The 15,120-nt window shown below is 45.4% G+C and overlaps 1 protein-coding gene across 1 annotated transcript; it reads left to right on the top strand.

Annotated features, from left to right (window-relative positions):
- Window positions 1–2: 2 nt before the first annotated feature.
- LOC124479007 (arf-GAP with dual PH domain-containing protein 1-like) lies at window positions 3–13,947 on the top strand. The gene is made up of 11 exons (XM_047037462.1): window positions 3–406; window positions 4,048–4,178; window positions 5,382–5,473; window positions 6,594–6,676; window positions 9,270–9,382; window positions 10,012–10,158; window positions 10,764–10,847; window positions 10,998–11,060; window positions 11,331–11,402; window positions 11,610–11,838; window positions 12,193–13,947. The coding sequence occupies exons 1-11, from the start codon at window positions 316–318 to the stop codon at window positions 12,219–12,221; spliced, it is 1,134 nt and encodes a 377-aa protein (XP_046893418.1). The 5' UTR covers window positions 3–315; the 3' UTR covers window positions 12,222–13,947.
- Window positions 13,948–15,120: the final 1,173 nt, after the last annotated feature.

Below are 15,120 nucleotides of genomic sequence, written 5' to 3'. Positions count from 1 at the left end.
ACCGCTTGAGGTCTCACTTTCGAGAGTAAGCGAGAGAGAGAGACAGAGAGAGAGAAGCGTTGTGGAAGAGCAGGAACTGTCTGATCGAGGAACTGAAGAATCAAAATTCACTAGCAGTTGTTTAGAAATATACTCAATTTACTCAGATACAGTAAGATACATGACACTTTGAGATGAGAATATAATTTTGTGTTGACGTTTCGCGGCCCCAGAGGCGCGCACGTAAATTAGGCTACACCCGGCATAAAACATTTTACTTTTCGATGGATTGTTGCGAGTTGCGGGATTAATTGAATAAACCAATACATTTACAATATGTCTTCGGAACAAGATAAGAACAAATGTCTTTTAAAAGAGCTTTTGGGAAGATCTGGGAACGGGAGCTGTGCCGACTGCGGAGCAGCAGGTACTGTATGGTCGCAACAACTAATATTAGGGTTGCCTCTGGTGGATGGGAAAGGCTTCAGTACAGGTGTCAGACAATGTCGATTGTCTTCTGCGGCTGAAAAATCATTTACTATCCACTGAGTTACCTAAATTGCTGTGGCTGATCGTAATCTGAATTTGAGTTTGTATAGCCTAAATATTTCACCACAACATATGTACAGTGAACCAGCCATTAAAACAACACGGTTCTATCAGTCTAATGCATAATTTCTAATGTATGATCTAATTTGATTTAGTGACAATAGGTGACGATCTAAGGATCTTTCATGAAGCAATAAGCTGTAACTGTCACTAGCAATTCATGCTTGACTTACATCCAACCCTTTTTGAATACACCCTTCAAACACACCTTTGGTGCCACTTGTGAGATGTGTTCTGTTATCACACCGACAGCTATCCATAGCTTTCAGTGTGGGAAAACCGGATATGCATGACATTGCAAAATTTGCATAAGTGCCATCAGCAGACATTTATATGTGAGGGTAAATAAGACCAATGTTTATGGTTTATGGGAATATGTCCAGTTGGGGACACTGTTTAGACTTATCATATCCACTACCATGTTGAAAACATCTTCTTGAAGCATGGCCGTAGCCATGGAGTCAACGTTGGGAGGGGGGGGGCGAATTACATTTTTTATGATAATTTCGGACAGCGTGTGTGGTTGCCTGTTGTAGGGTAGCACATTTATATTTTTATATGAATATATTGGGGGGGCCATTTTGACCAGATTTGAATAATGGGGGGGGGAAGTGTCCCCCCCCAATAGGTATTATGATTACGGCCTGGCTGTGAAGACTGAAATGCCTTCAGTCTAATCTACTGATGTCATACTGACTATGATATGATACCTGCTTGACACTTGCTTGGCTGCTCTTTCTATTCCATCACTGTTTGTGTCCATCAATACAGCAGTGTCTCTGTCTGGATCACATGTGCAAGAACAGGCACTATTAGTACTTCATATAGTGGGTCCCTGTCTGGGATATACCTTCCCATATGCTGAATCATCCACAGCACTGACGTTGCTGACTTGCACGTTGATCCTTTATGTTAGGATGGCTAGTTGTATTGCATTATATTCTATTCCTTAAACACTTCTATGCAAAGTGGCATACGAATAGTGCATGTAGAAAATACAGCAGAAGATCAAAGATCAAAAGTGTATAGTTCTATATTTATTTCTGTGGTCAGAGTCAAGGAACTGTCGAGCCACATCGCTAAGTAACCAGTCAATTACCACCAAGTAATCTCAGCCACCAGGTATGGTCAACAAAAATAAATCTCCTAATAAAGCCCCTAAATTCAAAATGACCACGACCATAACAACGTGAACTTTGTCTAATAGAAAAGACCCACCTAAGCACAGAGGGAGCCTTCACAAGCTATTATATATTGATCCGTGAACCTATTATTGGTAATGAATGGGTCTCTCGCTCTGTGGAAGGGGATGGTGGGATTGCCTATTTGTATCCGGCTGTCTACCCATTCATCTGGCTGTCCGTCCATCTGTTAGTCTCTCCATCAGCGGGAGCCTCAGCCCCAGCCTCCGCCTCAGCCCCAGCCCCAGCCCCAGCCCCAGCCCCAGCCCCAGCCCCAGCCCCAGCCCCAGCCCCAGCCCCAGCCCCAGCCCCAGCCCCAGCCCCAGGCTCTGGCCTCCCTTCTCTCCTTGTAGTGTAGACTGGACTTGGCAGATGTCAATTTGGCGAAGGATGTGGTGGAATATTAATGATTACCACCTCTTCTCTCTCGTCCTCATATCCCTCTTCAAAGAGAGTTTTTGATTTCTTGAACTCTCCCTGAACTAACTCTGCAGCACTAGAAGTGTGCCTGCAAGAATACAAACAAAGACATGAGAGCAACACATTGATGGTGTCCTAATTCCATGCCTGCCCCATTTCATGGCTCAAATTCAGTATTCTGATTTGGTTTCAGTGTTTGGTTTGAAAACATTCAGGAAATGTCCACACTCGTCATTGTTCTTTCCCCTCTTCTTTTGAAGAATTCCTTGTGTTTCCATTGTCTTGTCAGGGTACAATTGTCTTATATGTAGAGTAACAGTAGTTCGGCATGCAGATCTCCGTTATGGCATACCCTCTAATGCTTCATTCTACGGAGGTTCCTGGTGCACAGTTCCTCAGTTGGAAACTTCCAGAAACATTGTAGTTCTGAATGGCATGCTGTCATTACTATATGGTGTATGCTCTATGTTTGCAAGACAACATGGAGAGACAGGGCAATGTTTGTAATGAGTCTGCTAATCACAAAAAAAATCATAAAACAAAATAAAATGTATGGAAAATCTAACAGCCTAGCTGTTGCAAAAGAGGCCGCTTCACATAGGAGCATCTACAAGCCGTGGATGTGAATATGCATGTTGTGTGCACGATGTTAGGAGTTTGAGCCAGCCAGATATGGTGCCTGTGAAACGCTATACCTTCACGGTACTTCAAGGTGAGTCACTATGGCGCCGAGTAGACAGCCCCTCCCCCTAACACACACACACGCACGCACACACACACACACACACACACTCTCACACACACACACACACACACACACACACACACACACACACACACACACACACACACACACACACACTGGTTTGTTTGACTGTCCTAGTGAGGATTGACAAATTCACTCCCATTCAAAATAGTGTTATCCCTAACCTCTAGCCCTCACCCCCCTAAAATCCCCTAGAAATAACATTTGAAGTTGTGAGGCCCAAGAAAATGTCTCACCAAAGTCAAATATTTTATTAAACAAGACCACACACACACGCATACATACACCAGACAGAAAGGAGGTCCCCACTCTCTACTGACCCCCTCTAAGGAGAGTCTAGAGTGCTACTCACTGACACACTGTCTGACAGCAGTTCTAATTGGCTGATTGATGTACGCTTGCTGTTCAGCCGTGTGTGTCATCTGGAAACAAACACTTGTACCAGAAGCTCACAGGTTCCAGTTTAAGAACCAAGCTGTGAGAGATCAGCCCTGTTCGGATGTCGTGAACGTTCGCCCTTCCGTTCTCTCCTCTGTGAGCAGGTCTCTCGCCTTAACAAGCCCACGTAGGTGACAACACATGCCCCTCACACAGCTGTCAGATGAGGCTCCCCTAGGTGGAGGAGAAGGGAAGGTTGCCCTGTGAGAGAACAGGACCCATAGACCAAGCTAGGATTGTTGAGTGGACGTTGTCCGTAAGGGTTTGAGTGATGGGGAAGGTGATGTGAATGACCAGTTTCCTGTAGTTGAGAAGCCTGAGGTCTCCAGGGATATGTAGTCCTATTACAGAAGACAGACAGATGAGTTTGCCAGCCTCAGGGAGTCCCCAGTGTGTCTAAAGAGAGAGAGAGAGTTTGTACATCTGTCCTGTCTTCACAAGGACGTTGGCTAAGGAGACTCTTTTTCTCTATCATTTCAAGTGATAACACCCTGTGAACCTGAGGTGAAACTCGAAATGGGTGTGTTTGCTGATCTGAGTCCAATGTTTGTATTGTTTGTTTACCAGAGCTGAGTGTATGTGTCTGTCTGTAACTCTGACCAGTGTGTCTTACTCTGACCAGTGAGTGTGTGTGTGTGTGTTTGTGTGTTGCAGACACCGAGTGGGCATCCTACACCCTGGGTGTGTTTGTGTGTCAGAGCTGTGCTGGTCTCCATGGAAACATCCCTAACATCAGCTCTGTCAAGTCTGTGCTGCAGGATTCTTGGAGCAACACTGAGGTGGAGGTGAGAGACCCATGAGTGTGTTTGTGACGGTGTGTTGCATGCATTGACTGGCCCTCCAGTTGTGTTTTGGCATTATGTTCATCTAGACACACTAAAACACAGAAGTCTGAAGCGATTCCCCAGCTTTCTGGGCTCCCTTGAGCCTCCTCTGGTCTCTGTCCCGATTCTCCATCCTTGGCCCACCCTTCTCTGAACGTCCCTCCCCTCCTCCCCTGTACTGGGCATCAGCCCTGGCTGGCTGGCTGCCTGGCTGGCTGGCTCCGTGGCTGGCTGTCGTGGGGAATACAACCAGTCATCAGTCTCAATTCAGCCAGCGGAGAAAAGGATGAGTCGGCACCTGGTGCAGACGACCAGCCGAAGCCTATTGCGGGCGATGACTTGCACTCGTGTGTGTTTGTGTATGTTGTGTGCGTATGTGTGTGTTGTTTGGGAGGTGGGGCATGGACTCTTGAGACCTCAGTCTGGCAGTTGATTGATAGGAAGAGAGAAGCTAAGTGAAAGAAGAGAGAAGATAACAAACTGTGAGAAAAAGAATGCGTTTGCAAATGACTGATTGGCCAGAGAAGCCTGCAAGGGAAGTGTGAAATAGAATAGTGTGAATAGTGTGAGGGTGTTTGTACAAACTCTAAGGTCCAGTTTCCTAGACATGGTTAAAGCCTAGTCCTAAGGTCAGAGAACATTTCAATGAAGATCTCCATTGAAAAAGCTTTTTAACCTAGGTTTAAGCTTAATCCATGCCTGGAAAACTGGGCCTGCGTTTGTACATTTATGCTGTTCGGCATGACTCTGTTTGACTGTTTGATTGTACACAGACTGCACTTTGCCTAATGCTTGTTTTAAAGTGTGCATGTGTGAATGAAATGCTGTATAATATTTGCTGTCTGTGTTTATGTCTCTCCTCAGTAGTTCAATAGATGTGAGTTTGTGACTGCGTTGAGCTCTGCAGTCTGTGTTAATGAGAGAACTGTGACAGCAAGACTTCCCCTCTGGGCTAGAAGCCCCACATAAACTCTAGCAAACACCTCATTAGTCAGCGTCTTCACCATGCCTGCGTGTGTGTGGGAATGTGTGTATTGTGTGTGCGTTTCTCAGTATTTAGTTTGTATGTGGAGATGACAGGACGGCACCAAACACAAACTTTCTCTCTGTTTTTCTCTCTCTCCTTCCTCTCCCTCTCTTCTCTGTCTTTTCCTCTCTCTGCAGTTCATGGCGTCCACAGGTAACGATGCTGCTAAGGCTAAGTACGAGCAGAAGGTGCCTGCTTTCTACTACCGCCCTACACACTCAGACTGCCAGTAAGTGTAGAGGCCACCTCCCCACAGCCTCTGTGCCCACTCCTGGTGTCTCTCTGCTGGGTCACCCTGTCTCCCCGCTCCCTGCTCTGGCTCAGTCCTCTGAACACTGGAGGAAACTGCTGGAGACCAGGGGCTGGATTCCAAACTGAAAACACAGAACCACCCACTGCTCCTGCCCTTGAGAGACTCCTCACTGCCCTTGATAACTTTAAGTGGATTGAAAGCACACACCGTAAGCTACTGCTTCTGAAAAGAGCTTCAGCCACATTTTGTAGACCTTAGGGTCGTGTTGACTGAGCCGGCAAGAACAGAAAGAAGGAGGTGTGTTTTTTGTTTGGAACCCAGCCAGAGGTGAGAAAGGTCTTTGGGTGTGACTGGAGTTTGAAACTGCTGTGTAGCAGGGGAGTGAAGCAACAGTCACGGTGCTATAAATAACAATGTAAAACCACAAACCACTTATCTCTGAGAGTGCCTGTGTGTATGTGGGGTTTCTGTCAGTTTGCTTAGCTTGCCTCGAGCTTGCTGGTGGTCATTTAGGAAGTTGTTTCTGAAAGTGAGAGGCTCCCCGAAGCCCAATTTGGCTCCCTGGACAGGAAGTTATACAGGGTAGAATGGTGGAGAGGGAAGGTAAGCGAGGGAGAGGGAGAATGAGAGGATGGATTGAGAGCGTTGATGTGTTGAAAGGAGCTTAATCACTTTGGCCTGGTAACGGGCAGATGCCTATCCAGAGTCAGGCCACACAAATACAAACACGTTTGTTTACCCGTATTGCCATGTGAATTTTCAACCAGCTCACCGACGCGACAGAGGGGGAGGCAAAAGGGATGGAGAGAATGAGATAAAAGACATGGAGTACGGTGGGGGGTGATAGTGAACTTAGAGGAGAGAAGAAGGGAGAAGACTGAAGTGAATTGAATCATGTTTTTTATGACTTCATCTGGTAATTGTATCGAAAGAATACATAAGATACACACTGTATAGTCGAAATAAAAAAACGCACTGTATAATCCATTTCTTTAGAAAGGCACCTATGTTTAACATTAACGGACTTCAGTTTTACTGAGGTGTGCGTAATGACATTGTCCAGGCCTGACTCAGCAGAAGTCCAACTGTTCCACAGGCTGCTGAGAGAGCAGTGGATCCGGGCCCGCTATGATAGAAACGAGTTTGTGTGTGTGGAAAGACAGGAGCCATACTCTGCAGGTAAGACTGGGAAACATTCACACACACAAGCGCACACACACACACACACACATGCAGGTACTCAGCAAACCGACACACGCAAACACACCCACGTTCGACACATTTTCCCCCTTTCATTTGCCACCATATTCATTCTCTGTCGCTAAAACAGAACCTTACAGGACATTCCAGAGTCCTACCATTCAGATGCTCAACACGAGAGAGAGAAAGGCAGAAAGGTATAGAAATTGAGGTCAAAAACATGTAAAGAAAGAGGTGGTGCCATCCATTATATCTACCTCACAGATATCCGGGAATCTTTGAGATAGTTCTCCTGCTATATTCATCTTCAGCTCTCGCTGTCAGACTGGGCACTGCTGGATTGCCGAGCATCATGACAAAGCAGTCTGGTTTTCTCTCTCTTGCCATCTTCTCGTTATCATGTGGTCAGTGATGGTATCAGAGAGAGGCTGCCACACCTGCGTTCCCCGGAGGGTGAAAGTGGGCTGTGGGCGCCTGTCTGCTTTAACGTTAACGGTGGAAGAGAGAGCCCAGCCAGTGTGTGATAGGTTACCGAATCTGCCCGCCAGTCAGTAGTCAGGTAGCTAGTTACTCAGGCTAGTTACTGGGCAGTCAGTTTAATTGTTATATTAATAAATTCCTTACTGCGAGTTGAAGTGTAGTGTGTAGTTTCCGTAAGGTTCCTCAGTGTCTCTTTTGTTCACTTCTTTACCCCCCCCCCCGCCTCTTCTTCTTCATGGGAAGTAGTGATGATCACTCGTATCCCTGACGAATATACGCTGTGTGTTTAGTGAAGGTCCATGTCACAGTGATGGATTTCCTCTGTCTAATTACCCTGTGAAGTATCGTTCGAGCCAAAGAGTGTTAGTGCCAATCAGACCCAACCAATATATCATAAATCACCCCTCCTCCCATCTCTGCTCTCCTCTGCTCTTGCCTGTTCATTGTTACAGCCCCAGCTCAAACACACACACACACAGACAGACAGACACACACACACACATACATACACACCTGTCTACTGTACTGTGGTTAATGATGTGGCTATGCATCTGAGCTCAGGGAACACCAGACTAAGAAACCAGTCAGGAGTGAACTGGAGCTACTGAGATGTGGTGAAGCTTGTGTGTGCTTGTGTGTGGGGAAGGACTCTGTGCCTAGATGGATGTGTGTGTGTGTGTGTGACCCCCCCACCAACCCCCCACCCCCCCTTGCTGTACCAGCTGCCTCCCAGTCACCTGTCTCTGTGTTCTTGGTCTATGCCCTCTGTGCCCACTGTGTTAGGCGAGTAGTGCCAGCCTGGCCTCAGCTGACTGAGTGCTGCTGGGGATCTGACCCCAGGTCAGCCAACATTCTGCTCTCTGCAGGTGTTGTGCTGCTGCTTCAGCTCTGGCTGAACTGCAATCAGTCACAGTCTCTGTCTCTGTCTCTGTCTCTCTCTCTCTCTCTCTCTCTCTCTCTCTCTCTCTCTCTCTCTCTCTCTCTCTCCTTCTTCTCAATAGTGCTTTGTGACTTTGAGAGCAGGGGTAGCAGGAGAATGTTCCTGTCTCTGTCTCTCTCTGGAGAAGAATGGATGCTATTGTTCAGTTATTCCTTCAGTCAAGGATTCCAGACAAACATGCTATCCGGTTATTAAATAGGTCCAACTTAGTCTAGAACCAGTTTTAGTTGGCCCTATGCTCAACATGTCCAATATTGTGGTACAGTGTTGTGGTGGTCTTAATGGTCCGGTATGTGTATCATGCAGGACATTTTATTCAGCTTTCTTTGATTCATAAGCAGCTTCTTGTAGTGTAGTCTTGTACTCACACCCACCATATAGTGTTTTTGTAAAGTATTTTTTTTTGAAATACAGAATGTTATGTATGTGTGTGTGTGTGTGTGTGTGTGTGTGTGTGTGTGTGTGTGTGTGCTGGCAAGGCAGTGACAGTGCACTTCTGCTCCTACCTCTGCTTTTGTTGGCTCAGACTCAGTGAAGACCAGGGGGAAAGCCAGGGACAATCTGAGCCTCTGTGTGTCTCTGTGTGTGTGTGTGTCTGTGTGTCTGTGTGTGTGTCTGTGTGTGTGTCTGTGTGTTCATACATGGTGTGTGGTTTGTGGTAGCTTATTGGCTATTAAAAGAAGTAAAGAGATGTTTGCATGAGAACTGCATTCTTGTACAGAGAAAGGACAAGGGGGGATTGGAGAAGAAGAAAAGATGTGTGTGTGTTTGTGTGTGTGCTGATTGGAGGAGAGAGGATGGGGGGCCTTCAGTCTGGAGTTTGGTTTCCATATTGATCTGACGGCCAGGGCTAGGCCCAGCTGGGCTGGGGAAGGAAAGCTTTGATTGCAGAGGCAATCCTGGGTCAATTATTCATAGTGGCTAAACGCAAAGACGCAAACACCCGTTATGCACACACACACACACACACACACATACACACATGTACATGTGCACACACAAACACACAACAGGCTTTCTATGAATATTCTTTTTGTGTAATCCTCTTTGCTGTGTGTGAGTCCTCCCTCAATCCTTTTCTCTGCCCCTTCTCCTCTGTTCTTTCCTTCCTCCACCTCTGGAATGGGACCCCTGTGGTTCCTCTTTTCGTAGGGTACAGAGAGGGGTTTCTATGGAAACGGGGTAGAGACAACGGACAGTTCCTTAGCCGAAAATTTATTCTGTCGGAGCGGGAGGGCGCTCTGAAGTACTTCAACAAGCATGACGTGAGTGTTCCCTCCCTCCCTCCCTCCCTCCCTCCCTCCCTCCCTCCCTCCCTCCCTCCCTCCCTCCCTCCCTCCCTCCCTCCCTCCCTCCCTCCCTCCCTCCTCTGCACCTTTCCTCCTCTTCTCCCTCTCTCCTCCCTCTCTATTCCCCCACTCTCTTCTCCCTCTCTCTTTCTCTCTTTCTCTCTCTCTCCCTCTCTCCTCCTCCCTCTCTATTCCCTTCTTCTCTTCTCCCTCTCTCTTCCTCCCTTTCTCTCTCTTTTCTCTTCTCCTCTTCATTTGTTTCTTTCTCGCGCCATCTTGTCTGTGTATGATCTCATGAAAATGTGCAAGCGTCAAATGTCACCAGAACCCAGGTTCTGTACACACACAACAGACAGGAGATATGAATATCATTTCCCTGGGTTTTCCTCCTTCCTCTCTCTCCCTCCCTTCTAGCCTTCCTCCTCAACTCGTCTGAGTCAACAGCTCCAAGTTATTTCCTTCCATGTCCCTCCTCTCTTTTGCCGAGGCAGGGTCCCTGGTTTTGCATACAGAAATGCAAGTTTAAGTTAATCCAGTTGAATGTGATGCTATTGAATGGCACCTTCCACCCCCTTCCCTCTCTCTCCTTCTCCCTTTCTCCCCAGGCTAGGGAGCCCAAGGCTGTGATGAAGATCCACACTCTGAATGCCAACTTCCAGCCAGCCAAGATGGCAAACCCCCATGGGCTGCAGATCACCTACCTGAAGGACAACAGCACCAGGAACATCTTTATTTACCACGAGGACCCCAAGGTAGTCACGACAACGATGAGTCCACAGGCCACGCCCACATGTTATTTATATTTTTTGTTGTTGTTGGTCTACATCCAATATCTACCGTGAGAATGATTTGTAATCCAAAATAATTAGTTCACAGTCAATTTAACTGTATTGACGAGACATGTTATGTTAGAACATGTCATTTCCCTGGGAGCCAGTGAAGTAACTGAAGACATGAGTACACTCTCATCTGCTGCGGTCACATCCGTTTACTTCCTGTGATGATTAAGAGCTGAGTATGCTAAGTGTTGGAAGCCAATGGGTGTGTTTTTTTTATTTCGCTGTGTGCCCCCACCACCACACCACCACACCATCACACCATCACACCGCTCCATGTGCTAGCCTGGCCGTAAACTGGATTGCGGGGCAGGATTATGTCTCTCTCTGCTGGATACAGGGGTCATTACAAGTCACAGTGTAACTACTGCAGGATAAAGGGTTGATAGTACAGAGCATTGGATTGCATTTCCAGTGACCGGGGTTACTAGAGGCAGTTTCCATAACATCAAATAAGAGAGATCAGTGTTGCAGTATTATACAGCAATTTCAATGCTGTTACTTCCTGTTGTTTTCTGAAGGAAATGGTAGACTGGTTTAACGCCATCAGAGCTGCCAGGTTTCATTACCTACAGGTGGCCTTCCCTGGGGCGCACGATGTTGACGTAAGTTTTTCTCTCTCTTTTCACTCTTGTTCTCTGTCTCTGTGTCTCTCTTTCTCCACCTCACACACCCTTTCTCTCTGTCTCTCTCTTCCTCTCTCTCCATTTGGAACACGTGTTCAGTTCACTCTCTTTGTTCTCTTATTTGTCTAGTTGGTGCCAAAGCTAACAAGGAAGTATATTAAAGAAGGCTACATGGAGAAGACTGGTCCAAAGGTGAACCAGCTCTGGTGTTTCCTTGTGACAGGACTGAGAAGCCATGATCTTTATCAAGACGGATACTAACACTGTCCTTATTTCCTGTCATGGCACAATTATGGCTTCATCTCTGTACATTTACAGAACCTGATACATGCCCACTTGCTTGATTTGCTTGTTACACAGTAATGTATTTGTACTGGCCCAGTTAATGGTCCTTATTAATGAACATACATAAGTCATGATTTCCTTGCTAAATGAATCGGGCATTACACGTCTCTCCAACAGCACACGGAAGGCTTTAAGAAGAGGTGGTTCACCATGGACGACAGGAGACTCATGTATTTCAAAGACCCCTTGGTAAGATAGTTCTCATTGGTCATTGCCAATAGGTGGCGGTATAACTCTATAACATCCTGTCCTTCTAAAAAATGTATTCTCTTTCATGGATAATGACTAATCTGTTTTGACAAAGTGTGTTGAGCAGAGGAGGACATTTAGGGAATTTATATATAGAGCTTGAGTATTGTCTCTCCTCTCCTCTCCTCCTCTCCTATCCTCTGTTAGGATGCCTATGCCCGAGGTGAGGTGTTCATAGGCAGTAGAGAGAACAGCTACACAGTCCTCCCTGGCCTTCCCCCATCGACACAGGGCTACCACTGGCAGTTTGGGATCACCATAGTAACGCCTGACAGGAAGTTCCTGTTTGCGTGTGCGACCGAAGAGGATCAGAGAGAGTGGATGGCTGCCTTTCAGACTGTGATCAACAGACCCATGCTGCCTCAGGAGTATGCAGGTAATAGCAGGATCCTAAAAGTAAGACCACACTCGCTACAACTCCACAGCAAAGCATAACTCGAGTGTCTTTTAACCTTGACTTAATGGGAACTCAAAAATTGTATTAGATTAGTAAGCTGTTGTATTTTTGTTTTGTTTCGATTTTTGTGTCTTACATTCAGTAGACGCTCTTATCCAGAGCAACTTACAGTAAGTATGGGACATTCTCCCCGAGGCAAGTAGGGTGAAGTGCCTTGCCCAAGGACATGTCATTTTTGCACGTCCGAGAATCGAACCAACAACCTTCTGATTAATTGCCCGACTCCCTAACCGCTCAGCCATCTGACCACCTGTCTCACTTTGTGGGTTTCAGTGGAGGCCCACTTTAAACACAAGCCCTAAAAGGAGGCCCACGCGTGACCGAAAGAGCAGTGAGAGGGCTGGGAGGAGAAAGAGGAGGAAGAGGATGGACACATATCCAGACAGACATGCCATGGAGTCTCCAGGATAAAAGGAGTTCTGCGTATGTGTTCGTGTGACTACTTAAAGATAAACGAAGAGATTGAACCTGGATGGAAAGAGGCTGTAGAGATCATTGTTGTTGGGCCCTGCCAACCATAAACATAACCCTAGCCCTAACCAACCATACCCCCCAAACACACCACACACCACACACCACACACGCACACACACACACACACACACACACACACATTACACAGAGCGGACTGAAGTCAGAAAGTAGTTGACTAATTGAAAATACAGCACTTTGAGAGTTTTCTTCAGTCAGCCTGGACTGTGGGTGGGTTTAAAGGCTGCCATGACAGGCATGATCAATCAAGCACAGATTTCCGATGATACCACAGTCTCTATCCTGGTCCGTCCTTCAGAAATCGACCTTCATTCCATGACATAGACTCAGCTCTTGAACGTCAGCTTAATTTCTCTGTGCTGCAAGTGCTTTTCTGATAAAGAGCTGGATGAGCGACGGCTGGTGTGACTGTCCCACACATCCTGTCAGTTTCTGTATCAGCTAACAAATCAAATTTCATACTGCTTGGAGTTGATAAAAGCACTTGGTTTAGACTAATCTTCTCCTCAGCTTGGGCCAAGAATCACATGTTTTATGCCATGGTAACTCAGCTCACAGTTTTATCCCAATCACCTTGGTCTCTGTTGCCAGACACAGAAACTCTCATGAAGTGAGTACAAATGGAGAGACACCAAGGTGCACAATTCACCCAGTATCAATGCACTCTGTCACTGCATCACGGTGCAGATTTGATCATTCCTGAATCTATTTATGAAATCTGTTTTATAAAAACTTATTTACATTGACATTGAGTCATTTAGCAGACACTCTGAGCTTCCAGTTCTATCATGGAAGTCCCATGATGCTTTTCAAATCAAACCCAAATCACCTAATGATTACTGTATGTATGGGAGCGAGCATGGCATAGTTGTAACTTGTCTTGTAATTGATTTTAGTACTGTACTGTTTTACTGGATTCATTTGTAAGCCAGGGGTACTTTGGCAGTTTGTGTCCATGTGTGTGTTGTGGGGTGACATGGTTGGTCAAAAATGCAACTGACGGAATGAATCCCTTTGTCAGAATCAGCTACGACCACCTGCAGGTCACAATTGTTTTTTACACCTCTGGCCTTGTGTCTGTTGTTTTCATGCTATTGCCTTCTCTCTCCAGCAGAGAGAGCCCTCCTCCAATCCAAGTCAACATTTTAAACACACTAAGTGACATGCATAGGAATGAACTGTATGTTTCCAGAAGCATTCTGACTCCTCATATGAGAGACGTACGCATGATCAGAGCGATGACGCACAAGAAGAGCTCATGTTGTAAATGACTGGTGTCTTTTCCTGTCATGATTGTGACAAAAAGTGAAACATGCCATTACACTTTGGATGATGAGGTCCTTATAACCTTTATTGTATTTCACTTCATTTCACAAGAAAGTTTGGTTGACACTGAAAAGTAGTAAACATGAACTTCATGAAGAGAGCGATACATCGTCTGGACATCTCGTGTGAAGTGGCAAAAGATCATGTAAATACTGTACATTTAATATTGTTTTTATGCGTGTTGATGGTAATAAAGTAAAGCAAATCAGACCAAGTACCTGACTTTGACAACACTTGAGAAACACACATTACCAATGACGATTTATAATTTCCAATTAATCAAAAGGTAAGACAAATCATCCTTGCAAATTTCCCTAAATTGTTAGTGTTAAAATCCATGATAGGGATAAAACATTTAAACACAACAAACACAATATTTACAAACACCATAGCTATATACCTTTTTTAGAAAAAGTAAGCAGAGATATCAATGAATATATTAAACAATACTGAAGCTTTAACAATAACTATTGCAAAAGGTAATTGGTTTCCATTCCTCGTTGTTGTGTTTTCATTACCAGTTACTGTAAATCACTTCTACTCTAACCAAAGGCTTCAGTCATGTTCTTGTCAACATGTTCTATACAGGTACCTAACTTCCTCTTCAAGCCATTTACATCTAAACCGCTACTAGAAATCTATGGAATAAAGTATATAATTCCCCTAATAAAACAGTCATACACTGCCAAAGGCTGCAAAAAACACATACATATTGTTACTGAAAATGATAGCTGTATTGTTAAAAAAAATATATACATACACCCATGAGCCTTCATAAAACTTAAAACATGACATATTTCTGAAATCTTATTAGCCGTATAACTGGACAAGAGACAGCAGCTCTGCAAGGGTTAGTTGAGGGGCCTCTAGTGATGTCACAGGAGATCCGCCATCATCATCATCCCCAGTCATCATCCCCAGTCATCATCATCCCCAGTCATCATCATCCCCAGTCATCATCATCCCCAGTCATCATCCCCAGTCATCATCATCCCCAGTCATCATCATCCCCAGTCATCATCATCCCCAGTCATCATCCCCAGTCATCATCATCCCCAGTCATCATCTCCAGTCATCATCATCCCCAATCATCATCCCCAGTCATCATCATCCCCAGTCATCATCTCCAGTCATCATCATCCCCAGTCATCATCATCCCTAATCATCATCCTCAATCATCATCATCCCCAATCATCATCCCCAATCATCATCCCCAGTCATCATCATCCCCAGTCATCATCATCTCCAGAAAGATGAGGCTCTAAGACTCCACCTTCAGAACTGAACTCCACAGTAATATAAATATAAAAAAAAAAACTTTTTACCGTTATGTAGAAATAATACCATCAGTCAGATATAATAGCTTTGTAAATTAAAGATATA

This window comes from Hypomesus transpacificus, chromosome 17 (assembly GCF_021917145.1).
Source record: "Hypomesus transpacificus isolate Combined female chromosome 17, fHypTra1, whole genome shotgun sequence".
Lineage (NCBI taxonomy): Eukaryota > Metazoa > Chordata > Actinopteri > Osmeriformes > Osmeridae > Hypomesus > Hypomesus transpacificus.
This window is presented reverse-complemented; position numbering and strand designations above follow the sequence as displayed.

Excerpts from the sequence above, each read along its gene's own strand:
- LOC124479007 (XM_047037462.1), top strand. The coding sequence starts at position 316 with ATGTCTTCGGAACAAGATAAGAACAAATGTCTTTTAAAAGAGCTTTTG. Across the intron at positions 10,159-10,763 it reads TTTACCACGAGGACCCCAAG|GAAATGGTAGACTGGTTTAA; the intron begins GTAGTCACGACA and ends TGTTTTCTGAAG. Across the intron at positions 11,839-12,192 it reads GCTGCCTCAGGAGTATGCAG|TGGAGGCCCACTTTAAACAC; the intron begins GTAATAGCAGGA and ends TGTGGGTTTCAG.